Consider the following 16,399-nt stretch of genomic DNA (forward strand, 5'->3'; position numbering starts at 1 on the left):
GGTAGATCTTGCAAGTGACTTTGCTCTAGTGCAAAAATTAACTATTTCTACCCTCAAATTTCTCAGCTTTTATTTGGCTGCTATCTTCCAAAAAAGGATCTCTTCTTTATATCTCAGTACATATTGTAAAGTTACTGAGACACTGAGGCTACTAAACTACTAAAAAGCCACTAAGCGATTTATCAGAAGATGAAAACTACTGGGGTTCCACCAAATTCCCTGACAATGTTGCAATTACTTCTTAGCAGTAAGACAGAACCTGAAAATACATGGGTTTTCAGTTTGACAAGGATGTTCAACAGTAATTATAAACAATTTTGTGTTGAAACAATGTCCTGTATTGACATGTAATTGATAATCACTTATTTAGACATTCACTCATTCTTCCAAGAACCTTATTTTTAGTCAATAGCCTAGTCATTAAATAAGTCCTTACTTTATGCTAGATGAAGAACAAGCAGTAATAAACCACACTGAATACTGTTTGAATAAATTAAGTAGCAATACTTGAAAATAATAAACATTTCTTCTCTTCACATTTTTTTTAATTCAAAGCACACAGAAAGGAGCCACATATCATGGACAGAGGATACAGAAAAAAGGGGTGATCAACTCTCACATGACAACTGAATTTTGTGTTTAGTCATGAAAGCTCTAAATTGCAGTTACATAAACAGAAAACTAATGCCGCTGGCAAACAGCCCTGGTCTGTAATTTTCTATTTGGGATTCACTGGTTAAAGCAGAGGAGACGCTGAGCTCTGACAAAGAACGATATGGGAGATGACATCAACTTCTTTCAGCAAATGAGCTCAGCGTGCCAGCGAGCTGACAAATTAGCTTCTAAAAACCACTAACAGTAGCTTACAAAGTCACAGCTGTTACCCTGTTTTGAACAACAAAATGTTGATCTCGGTTGAAATGTCTAGTTTTACACAAGATTTGTAAGTGCCCTGATTTCTTTTTTTTAACAAAGAAATGAGTTATACTGAGAGAGGCATGAGGGACAGGCAGTGACTGTACTCTGGTGACTCCATGGTGATGTTTAATCGACAAGATTAAGTAGAGCACTTGCTTATGTTCTGCACCCTTCTGAAATTTGAAAAACTCCCCAGAGATACAGGCTCAGTAGCAACATAAATCCACAAATACGACAGTACCACAGCCACTAGCAATTTCTTCAGCTAACTCAAGCATTTCCCAGGATATTAAGTTTGATAGTAGGAAGAAATGCAGCAGAAAACCTGGCATGAGAAAATTTGTAGCAGATTCCATCAAGGGGTTTAAACCAATTGAAAGATGCTAATACTCTACAAAACAAATGTTCTTCAATGCTGATTGGTGGACAAAATGAAAAAAATCATAGTATTACTTTGCATTTCAACTATTTGAATAAATCTTCACTTTGATGGCGAAGTATCAGGCCAGCCTTCTTTATTTCTCAGAGTTACAGGAGATTAAAATTTTTTTTCAAACACAGCAAACTTAGTTAATATTGATACTCCTATGACCCTCACAAGTGTCATCTGAACAGCCTTCAAAAATAAATTTGTTGATGTTTAAGAAAAAAACAAAACTTTTTACAGATGACCAACTGAAGGACAGAACAATTTACCTCAAGGCCTGAAGGTTCAAACAGGAGCCTGATGTCACCTCTCAAGCATCAGATTACAGCCCTTTACCACTAAAGCATTCTCTCTGCTTTTTTACCACTCTTACTTTCATAAAATTGCAGTAACTTCAGCATAATCACTCCTGATTTATGGTAAATGAAGGGAATAATCAAGCCAGGACAGACGCGTGCCAAGTTCAAGTGACTACCCAAAGCCAACAAAAAACACCAAATCGCTGGTCAGAGCTTGGATTGACATTTCTATGATTCTAAGTTTAGACGCCTAACGAAGGCCTTTATTTATTAATGTTACATAAGGCCTGTTTCTATCAACACAGTTTCTTGATTGGTTTTTCTTTTACCTTTACCCAAAGTGGAGATAGTATAACAATGACTTAAATAAGACTGTGGGCACATGAAGAGCTGAACAAAACCATATATTTTCAACAGGAAGTTACCCAACAACTACATGGTAAATGCATCAGGAGTTAAGGCCACATAAAGACCCTGGTATTCACATGCAGGAGACTTGTAGCCTCAATCAATCATTTCCAGTACTGTGATGAAATCTGGTCTCCACTGGAATCTATAAAAGCTTGCACAGGCTCTTGATCAGAAACGGGGACATTCTTAGTTCCAAATTGCCAATTTTATGTTTGGAAAACACAAGCAATGAAGCTCATCTATGTACAAGAATATAGAAACATCACAGTAGACCAGAACACTCCACTTAACTGTGCCCCCTTTCAGAGGTGATCAAAAACTGTCCACTCCTTGTTTTAAATGACAGTACTGGATTTTACCAGTTCACACATCCATCATTGACAAAATGAACTAGTTAAACTTAAAAAGATGTAGAGAAAAAGCTAAGCATTTTCACAAAAAGTACCCCCCAGCTGGAGAATGGACTGAGAAGTTTTGGGTTATATTCGTCTTTTACTTTTTAAATTTTACTCTCTGCATACCCCCAACCAAACTATATATCTGACACAGAGAGAAACATATTTCTCCCAAGAGTACTGTGAAGAGAAGAAAGTAATTAACATTGGTTAAGTATTCTCATAGTGTGACATGTGCCAGAAGAGCACATGAAAGTTAGTAATTCTTCATACTAGAGTTTGAATACTGTGCAGGAAAGATGGCAAACAGCCATGGAATGAGCAATCAGTAACAAGAAAATCTCTGAGTAACCACTCTGAAGTGAACAGCATTCCTTCCATGCAAAGAGTGAGTCGGGAGTTCTAGAGATGGCAAAAAAAATTGCAATCAATTAAGACTATTGTAATGTACCAAATACAGTAGGACTGTAAGGAGAGTCACTGGAAAACCTAATTGTAGATTTTCTGTGCTAACTTCATCAATTTATTCTTCCAGTGTAGAGTTTAGCTAAGCTTACTGTTTTAGCAGAGGAACTCAAATACAAGGAAAAACAAGCAAACAAAAGAAAACAAAACAAATAAGGAAAAGAACAAACCCACCCGATCAGCTGGAAATAGTTCTATTTGCAAGTTCTTCAGATTTTACCTCTAAACAATTAGGCAATCTTGTGGAAAACCTTTATTATTTTCACTGTGTATCCGTCACATGTCCAGTCTAGGAAGAGCTACTGATGAGAGCAGAACAGAAAAGCACTCAGAAAGTAACTGTTCTCTAAAATTCATGAATTCTAAAAAACTGGGCATAATAATGTCTGGCTCTTTAAGTTTATTTCAATTATTCAAAAGGAAAAATAAAGCTTGGATTACTGTAGCTCCTATACACAGATAAAACAGATATTTTCTACCCACATCAGAAAATGAGAAGATTGAATTGCATTCAGTTATGAATTGGATTTGTTCTTCAATTAAAAGAGAAGAAAAATAAATCATGCTGAAGCTAAATGACAAACCAAAGGCTATTTCATTGTAATTTTGTCCAAAAGACAACTAAATTTGTTATTTCTTCAGCTCTTTGATCATTATGTTTAGCTTGTAAAGATGCCACTTACTACTGCAAATACTCCATTTCTGAACAGACTGGTATCATTTTTCCCGAAACTGAAATATAAACATTCAGCTGCAAAGCTGCTTCAAACCCACACTGGGCAAAACTGGACTTAAAACTCAAGAAAACATTTAGATGTTCATTAAAAAAAATATAAAAGTAATTTAAAATACTTTGAAGAAAGGACAATTAGTAATTTTACCAAATGAGTAGGATAACGATGACAAAATAAATTGAATATTCTGCACTATTCCCAAATCCCAATTACTGAAGTTTCTTTTTAAAAGTAGACATACTCTGCCTATGTAGATATAGGGACACAAACTGTGAAAGATAAATGTTTTACATTTTACACTTTTCAGAGATTACAGTTATTTCTGAGAGCCCCAACCCCAAAGCCCATGTCATGGGAATGAACTCTGGCTCACGAAAAGCCACATTTCCTTCAGCATCGGTTTTGGCAAAGCAGCAACTGCCCAGAGCACTGCTTGAGCTTAAAGAACGGTCTGGTAGCATCAAGCCTTACATCCCCATGGGTTCCCAAAATACACAAAGAGTCTGGCTACAAGGAGCTGCTCTGGCATCACAATTACAGACTATGGAATCCAAAGGAGACGAGTGTCACAGAGGACAGAACTCTTACAGCCAACCTCATCCAATGGATTTTAGTACAAAATAAATTATAGGAAATAATCTAGAATGCAGATTCCACACACCTAAAAAAAAGGCTTCTCTAAAATGCCATGCCCAAATTATTCCACACAAATATTAACCAATTAGCATGACCTTTGATATGCAGGTACATGAAATACAGAGATTTCTTTGATTCTTCAGACAGTGATAACCTTGATTCCCAAGTCTTTTCAGGCCAGGAACAACTGAAGCACCACTCCAGAAGCAGAATGATTGCAGGAGAGAATTTAGAAAATACAAGCAAACACTATTTATTTTTCAGTCTGGATCAATTTGTGACTGCACTGCAGAATTTTCCAACGACACCAGTTTTTAGTGTTCCTGTTCCAACATACTCCTATTCCACTCACTAACAGGGAGTTTGGCCATTCAGCTCCAAAAGCTATTTGGGTGCCAAGTGCCCATTTATAGCTACAGCCTGTCCTCAAATAGGCAATAACCAACTGTCTCTGGGCTGTCCATCTGCATCACTTTGTGCCAAAACACAGAATTTCATCCTACTTAGCACCTCTGATCCCTCATACTAAATGCAGACCCAGAACATGAGTTCTTAAATGGAAACATAACAATTCACTTTGATTATGGGCTGGATCTCCAAGTTAAAAGAACCCTGTTTACCCAACTGTCAGTAGATTCATTTAGAGCCAACAAGTATACACAGTGATTTATCTTTTTAAAACAAGTTATTTATCTATCTAAAGAAAACAGAAGTAAATGGTTAAAGTGATAAAATAACTAAGTATTAACGAGCAACATATATACTGTCCTATACACACAGAATATTTCCTCAAAGCTTGCATTATTTATCTTACAAACTAAAGCTCTGGATTCTGGCAACCAAACCACAGGGTCTCTCTAAAAACAGCTTGGCTTCCTCACTTTTGGGGTTGGAAGGTCAGAGGAGGAAGAGGTATGAGTGAAAGGAATGCTTGCAATCCACTTTTATTTTTCTTCTCCGTTACCACCCCTCAGTTACTAAGCAGTCTCTTACTTTGAGCATGACAAAAAATGTGTATTAAAAAGAACTGACACCTGCTTATCTGGACAACATTGAACAGACCTGTCTATAAATGCTGCCTGCTTTTTCCTCCTGAAGTGAAAAATCAACCAGCTCTCCAAGACAACACATCAGGCACTGGGAATCTCATACCAACATCTCCCATACTCTTCTCAACATCCCTCAAGTTCTAGTATTCTTCAGGCACACCTCCACAGGCCATTTTAAGTACTATGCACAGACAGCCCAATTCCCTCCAAATGAGCTCAACAACACACTGAGCACAACCAGGCACTTCTGAACTGGCTCTTTCAGAACAAACTGGGGTTCACATGGCCTTGGAGACCAGAGGGCAACTTTCTCCTCTGTTTACTGTCCCCATGAAAAGGGATGCATCTTCTTGCTTTTCATCCTGTTCCAATGTCTTCATTTCTCCTCACCTTCAGTATTCCTTCACTACAAAATGGGAGCCATACTGTTAAAAACAAATCTCATTAAAAACCAAGATTTTCTTTTTAACTCTCCTTCTTCCAATTTTATTCTTTCCATTCCCTTCTCAACCTCTTTTCAACTCTCTTTTCTCATGAATGATCTTCAGATCTCTTCTCCAACAGAAAACCACAATACATTTTAATTACAAGGGAAAGCTTAGACTGTTGACAAGCTGTGAAAAAGTAGCAAATCCAGGTATTAAATACTTTAAAAAAAAAAAAGGGGAAAAAACATATGAAGAGAAACAGGAGAAAGGATGAAAGTACCTGATTTTGCTTTTTCTTTTTTTTTTCCTAAGAAATACTGTTTACAGGACTGAGGATCTCAAACTTAAGCAAGCATCATAAACAGCAGAGAAGTATTCCCCGTGCAATCACTGCATAAGGAAATGTTTTGGGGTTGGGTTTGGTTTGTTGGTTGGGTTTTTCAAAAAACAGAGAAGCAACCATGATGATCAGCCATCATGCTCAAGTTCAAGCAGAAAACAAGACCAGCTAATTGCACACAAATAACTAAAACACTTCATAGTAGAATATGTGGAGAAAGTTAATAATAAAATTACAACTAACTACTCTCCCTTCCCCATGAAGTTCTTCACTTATTTTTTACTGCTGTTCATTATAATGGGGTTTTCCCCCTCCCTCTTTTTCATACTTTTCTTAAATGGCTGGCTGCATATATTTAATTGTATATTCCTCAGGGCAGGGACTATTTCCTTAATTGTCTGTAAAGTCCAGTGCTATAAACAACGGTCCTATGCAATGCTAACTAATAAAAAATGAGTAATGTTTTGTTGAGAAATAGTCATGCATTAATTATGCAAGATAATCCGGAAAGTACAGAACTAGGGAAAAAAACATGTTCTGAATCCATAACTTTTAAGCATCACTACCCAATGAATGGTTTATGATATTCCTTTCCAGTATTATATTTAATTTCTCTTGGGGTATTTAAAAAACATCTGCTCTGAAAGTTAGCAAATGGGTATTGTTTACTCAGAAATTCTACAGGGTGCAACCCCCTTCTACACTGTCAGTTAAATATACAATATTTTAAATACACATTATGAAGACAACTGTGGAAGCAGGCACTTAGAATGCAAAGAATATTCCACATATTAAAATATACATGAAAAATACTGTTCAGGAGTTATAACATATATAAAATACAGATTCTAGATTCAGTATTTAATAAGTACGCAATTTAAAAAAAAACATTTCGTTTTTATTACTTACTGAACTAATTTCATGTCCTAAATCTACATTGCTGCAGACTTATACAAGCACAGAAGCTACTAAAATTGGTATAACTTTAAAACCAGAAGCAAATTTTTATTGCTGAACTATGCCCCTGAAAATGGGGTTGAATATAAAAACAATGACACCAAATCTGAAGAGCGTAAATACTCTGCCTTAATAGTTTTTGAAATCTGTTCTCTAATCTTGACTGAGGTTTGAAAGTAGCAAGTCTGTATTTTTCCAGTGTAAATGTTGTGCAAAAGCTTTACAAACATAGATCTAAATCTGCAATTGCCATTACTAAAATAAATGAAAAATCTATAAGCAGCAGTGAAACTGGCATGCAAATAAAAGAACTGTCAAGACATATACTGCCTAAAAATAAGCTTACAATAACTATTTTAAAGACTGTGTGTGGTCTTACCCATATATTTTGGCAAGATGCACTTTCTCCAACCACAGCTAGATTCATCCAAAAGCAGTGGCACTGGAGAGTCTCTGTCTCACCTGTCAAACTTGAAGAACGTTGTTCAGCAGACCACCATGAGTCCATGGATAGGATCCACAGCACTACAGCAGCTGTTCTTGATAAGTGTTCTCTAACTAGAGAGGCAAGCGCTTCAAAAATGTTCTGTAAGAGGATCACCCTTAAAATACATGCATTTAAAGACAAACAGAAACAAGAACATATCCAGAACAAGATTTTCAAGACATTTATGGCACAGCAGCATCCATGACCTCATACGTATCTCTGTCTGATATTTGGAAATATTCACAGAAAATTTGAGTCTATTAAATTCATATTAGAATTCAACTTAATTATTTACCTCTCCCAAATTACTAGACTCTTCAAATTGCAGGCAATCAAATGAAACAACTAGAACCCCTAAATCTTCAGGGGTTAGGAAGGTGAATTTTCCTTTTTTCAGTTCCTTTCATACGTGTGACATGGAAAATATTTTCACACCAACCTACAAATAGATTAAAAGTGGTAAGGAGAGGTAAAAGGCTGCTTGGCTCCAGTAAAGGTAAGATTCAGTGAAAATGGGATGAAGGACGAAAAGTTGCCAGTTTTAAAATGGCCTGAAAGGATATTTTGCCAACCAGAAAAATGAAGAGAACTTATCTGAATTCTGTCTGTATGAAATAACTTTGACTGTTATTAAAAAAGCACATAATCACTAATTTCCAGAGAAATATGAATATTTTCTAAAAATAGGTCACTGCTTTTAACTGCTGAGATCTGCTCTGATTTAACTACTAGTAGCATTGTATCCTAGAAGCAGGAAAGGCTCTAGAGAGATTACTTTCACTTTTCCCTAGATATATTTAGTGTACTAACTAGCATAGTTAGGATATTATTTTTCTTTGGTTTTGTCAGTAGCATGTTTGAAATAAATTTTATTAAGTGGTAGTGTATGTAACATTGCATTGTGGGTAGCAGTTTCCTGCCTTAACCTAGCCACATCCTCAGCTGTTATATGAGACAAGTTTCCCATATTTTCTGCAAGTTGACTTTTAAAAAAAAAAAGAAAAAATACTGACAGGAGAAAATAGCTAGGAGGTTAGGATGATCTTAAACACCATATATTGACTGTTTAGAATGGGTGCATCTAAACAAAAGGACTTTTTTCTCAGTTTCTGGGCAGTCTACAAGACACTGGAACGCAAGGAAAGTAATGCTTGTCTGAACAGGAAGAATCAAGATGAGACACATCTGACCATTAAGATGCAGCCCCTTATTCAATGCCTGATCAGGGGTTAGATTATTTCACTGGAGAATAACTTTGCTATGCTATGAAAAAGTGAGAGAACTGGCAACTCAAAGTGAATGAAAACAATTTTTGACTACTTGCTATTACATGATGTACTCACTGGTTAAGAGATGACCATCTTTTTAATTTAAACAACAATTCAGTTTAAGGTTTAATGTGATCTTCGGTAGCCTGATTGCACTGTAGAAAAAACAGACAACACTTATTTACCCTAGAAATGTAACAGTACTTTTTCCCCCTCTACCTTTAGTGGTCCCAGGCACCATCCACTTCAAACCGTATCTTAGCCAGAAAAAGGTTCTGAGACAGAGAAAGGCAGCAGTAACACTCAGATGCTCATTGCTACTCTAGCAATAAGTACCATTTTAAAATGAAGGAATGCTGAAATAACCTTGCTGTTGCAAATTTTTTAATCAACAGGCAGTTTTAGTTTTTTGCTTTAAAAGTTTAGTATAAAGTGGCATCAGCATGCTCTACTATTGCAGAGATGATGGAAATGAGAAGTCTACAAAATACCCAAGTCTAACAACAAAAGCTTCCCAAAACATGCAAGTATTTTAAATCAAACAGTATTTTAAGTGTATTGGCTATGAACCATCAGAAAACACAGTTCTCTTCCTCTAAAAATTATAATTAGTCCTCAGTTTGAAAAACAGAGCCAAGGGAAGAAGTTTCACTTAAAGAAAAAAAAACTGCTCCAGTGGAACAGATACGTTAACAATACCTACAGTGAATACCTGCATCTGAGGAAACTGCACCAGGACTTTCTGAATCATAAAAATCAGCATCTTGTTATAGTATATATTGTAAAACTTGTAAGTAAATGCAATCTAACAAGTTTGTCATCACACTGCTCTAAGCAGAGTATTTATATCATTCCAGTTGTAGCACAGAAACAAACATTTAAGTACAAATAAACTTTCAGCAGGGTATCACACTGTTTATACACTGGATGAACTTTTGAGTGACATAAGGCAAAATGTTTGGAAATAAAGCATAGCTTAAAAGTTCCAAAACACATTTCAAGAACAGTGAAAGATGTAATTATCTTTCAGTGTTGCATTACAACTGACTTTTAGATTTCATTTGTCATCAAAGATCAAGCTCATAGTTTACCAGAGAAATTCCTTAGCATAGTACTTCCTTTGTAAGTGTAATTGGGACTCAAAGTATCCCCTGTGGAACTTGGAAGGGAACTTCCATTTTTGTAGATCTACCTTTTAAACAAGAGCCTGTCAAGCATTAGTCTACAATCAAGACACTGGTTTACACAGTGGATTTTCAGGATTCTTGCATCTGCTTCATCAGAAGTGCAAACTATACCAAAAGAAGCCACCAGTTTCACAGGTATTTAGTCTCAAAGTTTGGCTTTATAATGCTTCTATACAAAAAAACCTGCATTTTTATCAGTGACAGTTACATCTTGATTACTCAGTTACAGTATTTGGTTTTCTGGTTTTAATGGCTTTTGCTTTACTAGATGAAGACTTCTTTGTAGTGCTCTGGATTTGAAGAGGTGAAAAAGTAAAAAAACGGTTCTTAAAGGTATCAGATCAAAGCAGAGCAACAAAGTTAGAGAATAACTCTGCATACACAAGTGAAAGCATGAAAAAGCCATTCTGGAGAAAGATTGAGCACAGCATTTCAATGCAATGAATTTTTATATCAGACTTCTGTAGGAAGTTCAATATTCTAATACTAAAGATATGACTAAAAATAAAGTGCAGAGTTTTGAAAATCAAACACCATTTTCCATATGAATGGAAACAAGTATAAGACCAAGACAAGTTATCTATTATTTTAAAATACTGTGCCTACCTACCATCAAATAGAAGTCGATAAATACCTTCAATGTGTAAGAGTCGTTGAAAACTCTAAGCTTACAATTTAAGAGTTCCCCAAATAAGAGGCAGAAACCTCCAAAAGCTTTTGCTGCATCACAAGTTTATTAAAACTTTAATGCATAGAAATACAACCTGTATATGAAAAGATTAGTATTCTTTCCATTATTTTTATACACTTAGGATTTTTTCATTGATGCTCTTAACCATACAGAGAAAACATAAATAATAAAAGCAATCTATGAATAGGAGAATGAAATATCACCCTTACTTTTAAGTGGAATAGGTTTTTTGCAGAATATTCCTTTTTCATTTTATGGTAGAATTCTGTAAGTTTGGCAACATGTAATAACCCTCAAAGTATTGAATAAAGAACAATGCAGTTTACCTTACAATACTTATTATGAATGAAGTTTTTATGAACAAGGGTTTATGGTTTTTTGATAATTTTATAACAAAAATCAAAACAATCTATTTTCACTGAAAAATCCTTTCTCATTTTTCCCATCCCCACAAAACAGAGAACCTGCTCTCCCACTCACACCTTCAGCTATTCATATCACACCATTCCTGACCAATTTCTAACTGAGAAAGCTCAGGACAAAGAGGAAAATAAAAAAGGAGGGATGGTAGCTTCAAAAATATGTATTTTATTTTGCAAATAAAAGCCGAACGATATCTAGAAAGTGTTTTACACAGTTCGTCTGCTGCCCCAAAAAAAAGACAAAAACAAAAAAAGGAAAATAATTTGAACTCACTCAGCTAAAACTTAAAACTACAGTGCATCTGTGGTACAATCAGGATAATATGAAAAGTTCTAGATATAATGTCCAAAGAGGCAAAAAATGAGATACTTTCTCAAAGATGTTTCCAATTTTGTTCTGAATCTGAGTGAGCAAATCAAGACTACTAATACACGCTGTCTGTGCACATTATTCCTTACTACACACAGCATTTTGCAATTTATTTCAAAGCCTCTATTATAAACAAAAAAATACTGCTTTTGTTAACCCACTCCGTACCGGTACAGTCAGGGCTTATGTTATGCAATCAAAGCCAAAGTTACAATATGCTAAGTATATAAAAAAACATCACACACACATGCACACAGATGATATTAAGTATCTGAATCTTACATATGCATCAAATTTATGTTTCATTTTAAAACTAAGTGTTAACATTAACTGGTGAATGAAGTTATTTATAGTCTCCCCAAAAGTTTAAGGCTGTTCTATTTCCCTTAAACACCAAAACTATAATAAGGAATTAATGCAAGCACAGCCAAAACCCCCCAACCCTCCCAGCTCACTCTGTTACACAACGTCCATGTTAAGTCCTCCCAATGCCGGTATTCCAAAGCATCACTCCCAGGCTGCAGCACACAACCAGTTATGATATCCAAATGACATATTTTGCCCCAAATATAAAAGAAACATAATTGCCCTTAATTTGCATCACATAAAACTGCCAAGTAGTTTTGAAGACATGTAAAGCAAGGCAGACATGATTTAAGATTTGCAAAGGAATCCCCAGACTAACACTTCTGTGACAGCCAATTACAGTGAAAAACACAACCCCAACAAGCAGCCTGCTACTAGACCTTACGAAAGGTAAAGTTTCTTACAATGAGTTACAGATTCACAAGTATAAGACGACAAGGAGAAAAAGTAAAACAGAAGGAATCCAGCCACCCAGCAAATATAAAGCAGACCCAAGATCGTGATACAATCCAAAGATGTAAATTATTGTAAATCATCGCTGTTGTTCAGAATTTCACACAGCCACTTGTGCCAATTTTGCTCACTTTTCCACAGACACAATAATAAAGGAGGGAGAAGGAATAGGAAGGGAAAAAAAAAAAAAGAAAAAAAAAAAGGAGGGGCAACACCAGTGGGGGGGAACCTGAACTGAGAGTACAAATAAAGTTCTGCTGTCCATATGCTTTAACTGTACAGAAGTTTGGGCTCTTAAAGCATTTTGTACACTCTCCAAAGCCTCATGAGTCACAAAAATTAAAAAGCTATATCCCTCTGGATGCCAGGAAGGGCCTTACCACGGGCCTTTTGTCAAAATACAAAAAAAAATTTTAAAAATTTTAAAAAGGAAAAAAAAAAAGAAAAAGAAAAAAAAGAGAGAGAGAGAAAGAAAAAGCCACAGTGTAGGCAGTCCTACTTGGAGTCCTCTGATGTCACAGCCACATGACTCGCTCGCTCCAGTAACAGTGCTTGCAAAAAAAAGGAGTTTTAAAGCTTTTGCTTTTTTGGATTGTGTGAATGCTTCATTCGCCTCACAAACAACCACAGAACCACAAGTGCGGTGCAAACTTTCTCCAGGAGGACAGCAAAGAAGTCTCTGGTTTTTAAATGGTTAATCTCCGCAGGTCACTACCAGCCACTGAGACCAACAGAGTCAGTAAGTGCTCTCTAACCACAGTCTATGCAGTAATAGTAGGTCCTTCAAATATTTGCTCATTCCCTTTTTTTTTTGTTTTGTTTCCTTGCTTTTCACATGTTACCAGCACTACACAATTTTTTGGAAAAAACCAACTATAGAGTCTATGCAATCCAGGGACACAGTAAAACTAAAACAAGGTTTGGCTATGGTTTGTGTTTTCAGTTTGAGGATCCAAGAAGTATTTACACCAGAAGGTGAAAGCTCTGCGTGAACCGAGAGGGACTATGGCATCAAACAGCCTGTTCAGTTCAGTGACACCATGTCAGCAAAACTTCTTTTGGGGTAAGTGCTGCAATATTTGAGCTTCTGTTTTCCGCTGTCGAGAGTTTTCTTACTTTGAACAATGCTGGTCGTAGTTACCTAAGCAAAAAAATGCTGAATGGGATTTTAGGATGTTAAAATAATATACCTGGTTGTTTGGGGTTTTCTGGGGGGAAAGAAACTGTAAATAACTTCTGCAGATTTAAGAACAAATTTTTTAGCTGGCAAGCTGAGCAAAGGGAAGTCGGTGGCTTAGTCCTTAGTGTTTGACAGCAGGTGTGCTCAGCTGTCACAGGGGTCAAGGTGTAGCTGCATGAATTTGAAAGAGTCTGATGGGATCTAGGAAAATGTTTAATATTATCTTAGGGCAAAAGATAAAGTAATCAGTGAGTTAATCAGCAGCAGCACAGAAAATCTCATTAAGAACTCCGGTAACACTTTTAGATGTATCCACCATGGCTGGTTAATGAAAGATACTGTAAAAGACAGGAGTTCAGACTGCTTGCTCTCTAAACCTGATGAAAATGAGTAGTTTGTAGCATATTGCAGCCTGTCCTACCCAAAACTGCCCTATCATTGTTCCAGGCATCTTATTTTTAAGTATGTATCTCAGATGAAGTTACCAGTGTAAATCTGCAGTTTTCTAGTCCTCAGTTGCCTTCATTTCACAGCAAAGCTTGTTTGATAATATATTCAATTGTAAAAGCAAATTCTTCTCATTACACTTATTACAAACAAGGCAAAACATTCATGCATTAAAATATTAAGCTATGAAATAAAAAATACATGATCTAACATGCTGCTGAATTTTAAGTTTAATTGAAAGTGGGATGCAAAAAACTCTGTAGAAGAGCACTGCCAAATATTTACTTCAATATTCTGAACTGTAAACACAGATTCCTTTAAGAAATCATATATGTATATACTGAGGTAATTACTTATCTGCACTGTACCTATAAATGTTCATAAAAATCATAAATACACTATAAAATTGCACCTCTATCTTTGCTTACTTTGAAAAGCTTCATCCTCTCAGATACAGACTTAAAATCAGTAGAAAGCACCTCACTCCCAAATACTAAACAGAATCAAATATAACCTGAAGTGATTTATCTGCAAGTAAAATGAAGCTGTATTTTAAAGTGTATTGGAAAATGCTTTATTCTAGTTACACTTGATGAGTTGCAAGAAGTACAGTCACAAAATTTTTTCAAAGCATCTTTTACTGAGGCAGATCAGGCAGACAAACTGAAAATTCTGAAAGCTCTAGGAAAAAAAAATTGTGAAAACTTACAAGATTTTCTTAATGGTGTCCATCATGTTGAAATTATGGTGGGACCATGGCTAAACCTACTTCTTTTCCTCCCTTGCCCCCCCTTCTATGAAAAACAACAATGCTAGAACCATTTCCAGTGCATACATCCCATTATTGTAGTGAACTGATGACTGGGGTGCCTTTTACCCCTCCTACTTCACAGGCTTTGACTGGCTCCCAGTTAAGCACATGAATAAGCTCTGAGACTGGGTACATAAACAGAAATTAAGAAACTGCTTCTTGCAGGAGGGTGACCAATTTAATATATGACCTATAGATACCGGAAGAGATAACATGACCTGTGGCTGGTCATGCAGCTGTAATATCCCGAACACTGAGCTGAAATGCAAACACAGACCCGGCAAAGCCGCTTTTCTACCCAAGCTGGTGTCTGAGCAAAGCACAGCAGAAGCATAGCCAGACCACATTATCCCAGTGTTTACAACAGGAAATACAGTTTACATGTATAGGGACTTTCTTTTGCTTTTACTTCCAAAAGAGATTAGAAGAAATTTAGTTGGCTAAAATTATCAAAACACCGAGTCTGACTGCTTAATTCACCTACTTCTGATAATTCCTAAAGCCAGTGGGAAGTACTGTGATACTGTGCTTAATACTTTTCCTGAACTTCACTAAATAAGGTTGGATACCTGAATTTCACTTTGGACACAAACAATAGATGCAAGGGACTACAAAATCTCATCAGCTCTGTCAATGTGTTAGCAGTGTATCCTGAGTTAAAACCAGATTTTGGAAAACCCATTTTTATAAAAAGAGGGCAGAATTTATTTTTTAAAAAAGCCAAAACACCCAAGTTATTGTCATGAATTTGCCATTCAATGATGCAGCAGCACCTCAGAATGCACGATCTGTTCTTCCTTTCTGTACTGTCCTTCTCTTCCCATCTCTACCTTATTCCTTTCAGGACTGTTGAATTTAATTGTTTCTCTTCAAGACTGAACTGATGAAGTATAATGACAAGTCATAACAGGGCAGGAAAACAGCGCTATGATTAACTCGCATGGTCGCTAATCTGTGCTATTAACCATATTCCTGAAAGTTTTTATTCCACTCATTTTTGTCTGTGTGTTTTCAACTTCACATAAAAGGGAAAAACAAGAGTAGCAAAGAGGAAGGATCCTTTCCTAGTTCATGCAAACATACATATTCCTTTCCAATTTAGTACACTTCAATCAACTACGTTCTGAGTTTCACATCCTGATTATTATTATAATATATATAATATATTATAGAATTATTATTATAACTACCTTGTGCCAGTTATACACAGGTTTTGACTGCATCAAGCCTGTGTAAACCTTCTCAAGCTTTTAAATCGAAGCGGATTCATTTCAACCAGCAAAGGCTATCATATTCACATCCATAGCGTTTGAAGGAAAAAAAAAAGGCTCAAAATAAACACTACGCAAAAAAAAACCCAAACCAAACAGCATATTTATTATAAAATTTGGGAAACATTGTTTACTCAAAGTATTTCAGAGACTGAAATCCTTCTGAAATGCCTCCAACAACAATTACAATTTTAAAATAGATAAAGGTATTTTCAACTATATTCTATGCATCTTTATAGGAGGATTTCACTGAAAAAAGGAAATAGGATCTCAGTTTAGCTGATAATTCAATCATTTCACATGTGATTTCTGGAAGTTGATCCCAATAAAGATATAGTAAATCTAAAGTCTTCAAGTTAACAACAAAAAACATTACTCCGCTTATTT

The 16,399-nt window shown here is 35.9% G+C and overlaps 2 protein-coding genes across 10 annotated transcripts in view; one reads left to right on the forward strand and one right to left on the reverse strand.

Annotated features, from left to right (window-relative positions):
• SUPT3H (SPT3 homolog, SAGA and STAGA complex component) overlaps nucleotides 1-16,399 on the reverse strand; it is a 255,558-nt gene that overhangs the window by 202,363 nt on the left and 36,796 nt on the right. The gene's annotated exons all lie outside the window — the stretch shown is intronic.
• The window catches only part of RUNX2 (RUNX family transcription factor 2), a 215,683-nt gene continuing 212,165 nt past the window's right edge, over nucleotides 12,882-16,399 (forward strand). Inside the window, exons 1-2 of one of the 6 annotated variants that reach the window (XM_042032803.1) lie at nucleotides 12,882-13,042; nucleotides 13,247-13,366. In XM_042032803.1, coding sequence (XP_041888737.1) covers nucleotides 13,309-13,366 — 58 coding nt within the window. In that variant the 5' untranslated portion in view covers nucleotides 12,882-13,042; nucleotides 13,247-13,308. Of the gene's footprint in view, nucleotides 13,043-13,199; nucleotides 13,367-16,399 lie in introns of those variants that run through there. The other 5 variants (XM_042032801.1, XM_042032804.1, XM_042032805.1 and 2 more) reach the window with 5 other exon arrangements.

This window comes from Corvus kubaryi, unplaced genomic scaffold (assembly GCF_017639235.1).
Source record: "Corvus kubaryi isolate FWS band 111438036 unplaced genomic scaffold, C.kubaryi_AGA036_p1.0 37354, whole genome shotgun sequence".
Classification (NCBI taxonomy): Eukaryota; Metazoa; Chordata; class Aves; order Passeriformes; family Corvidae; genus Corvus; species Corvus kubaryi.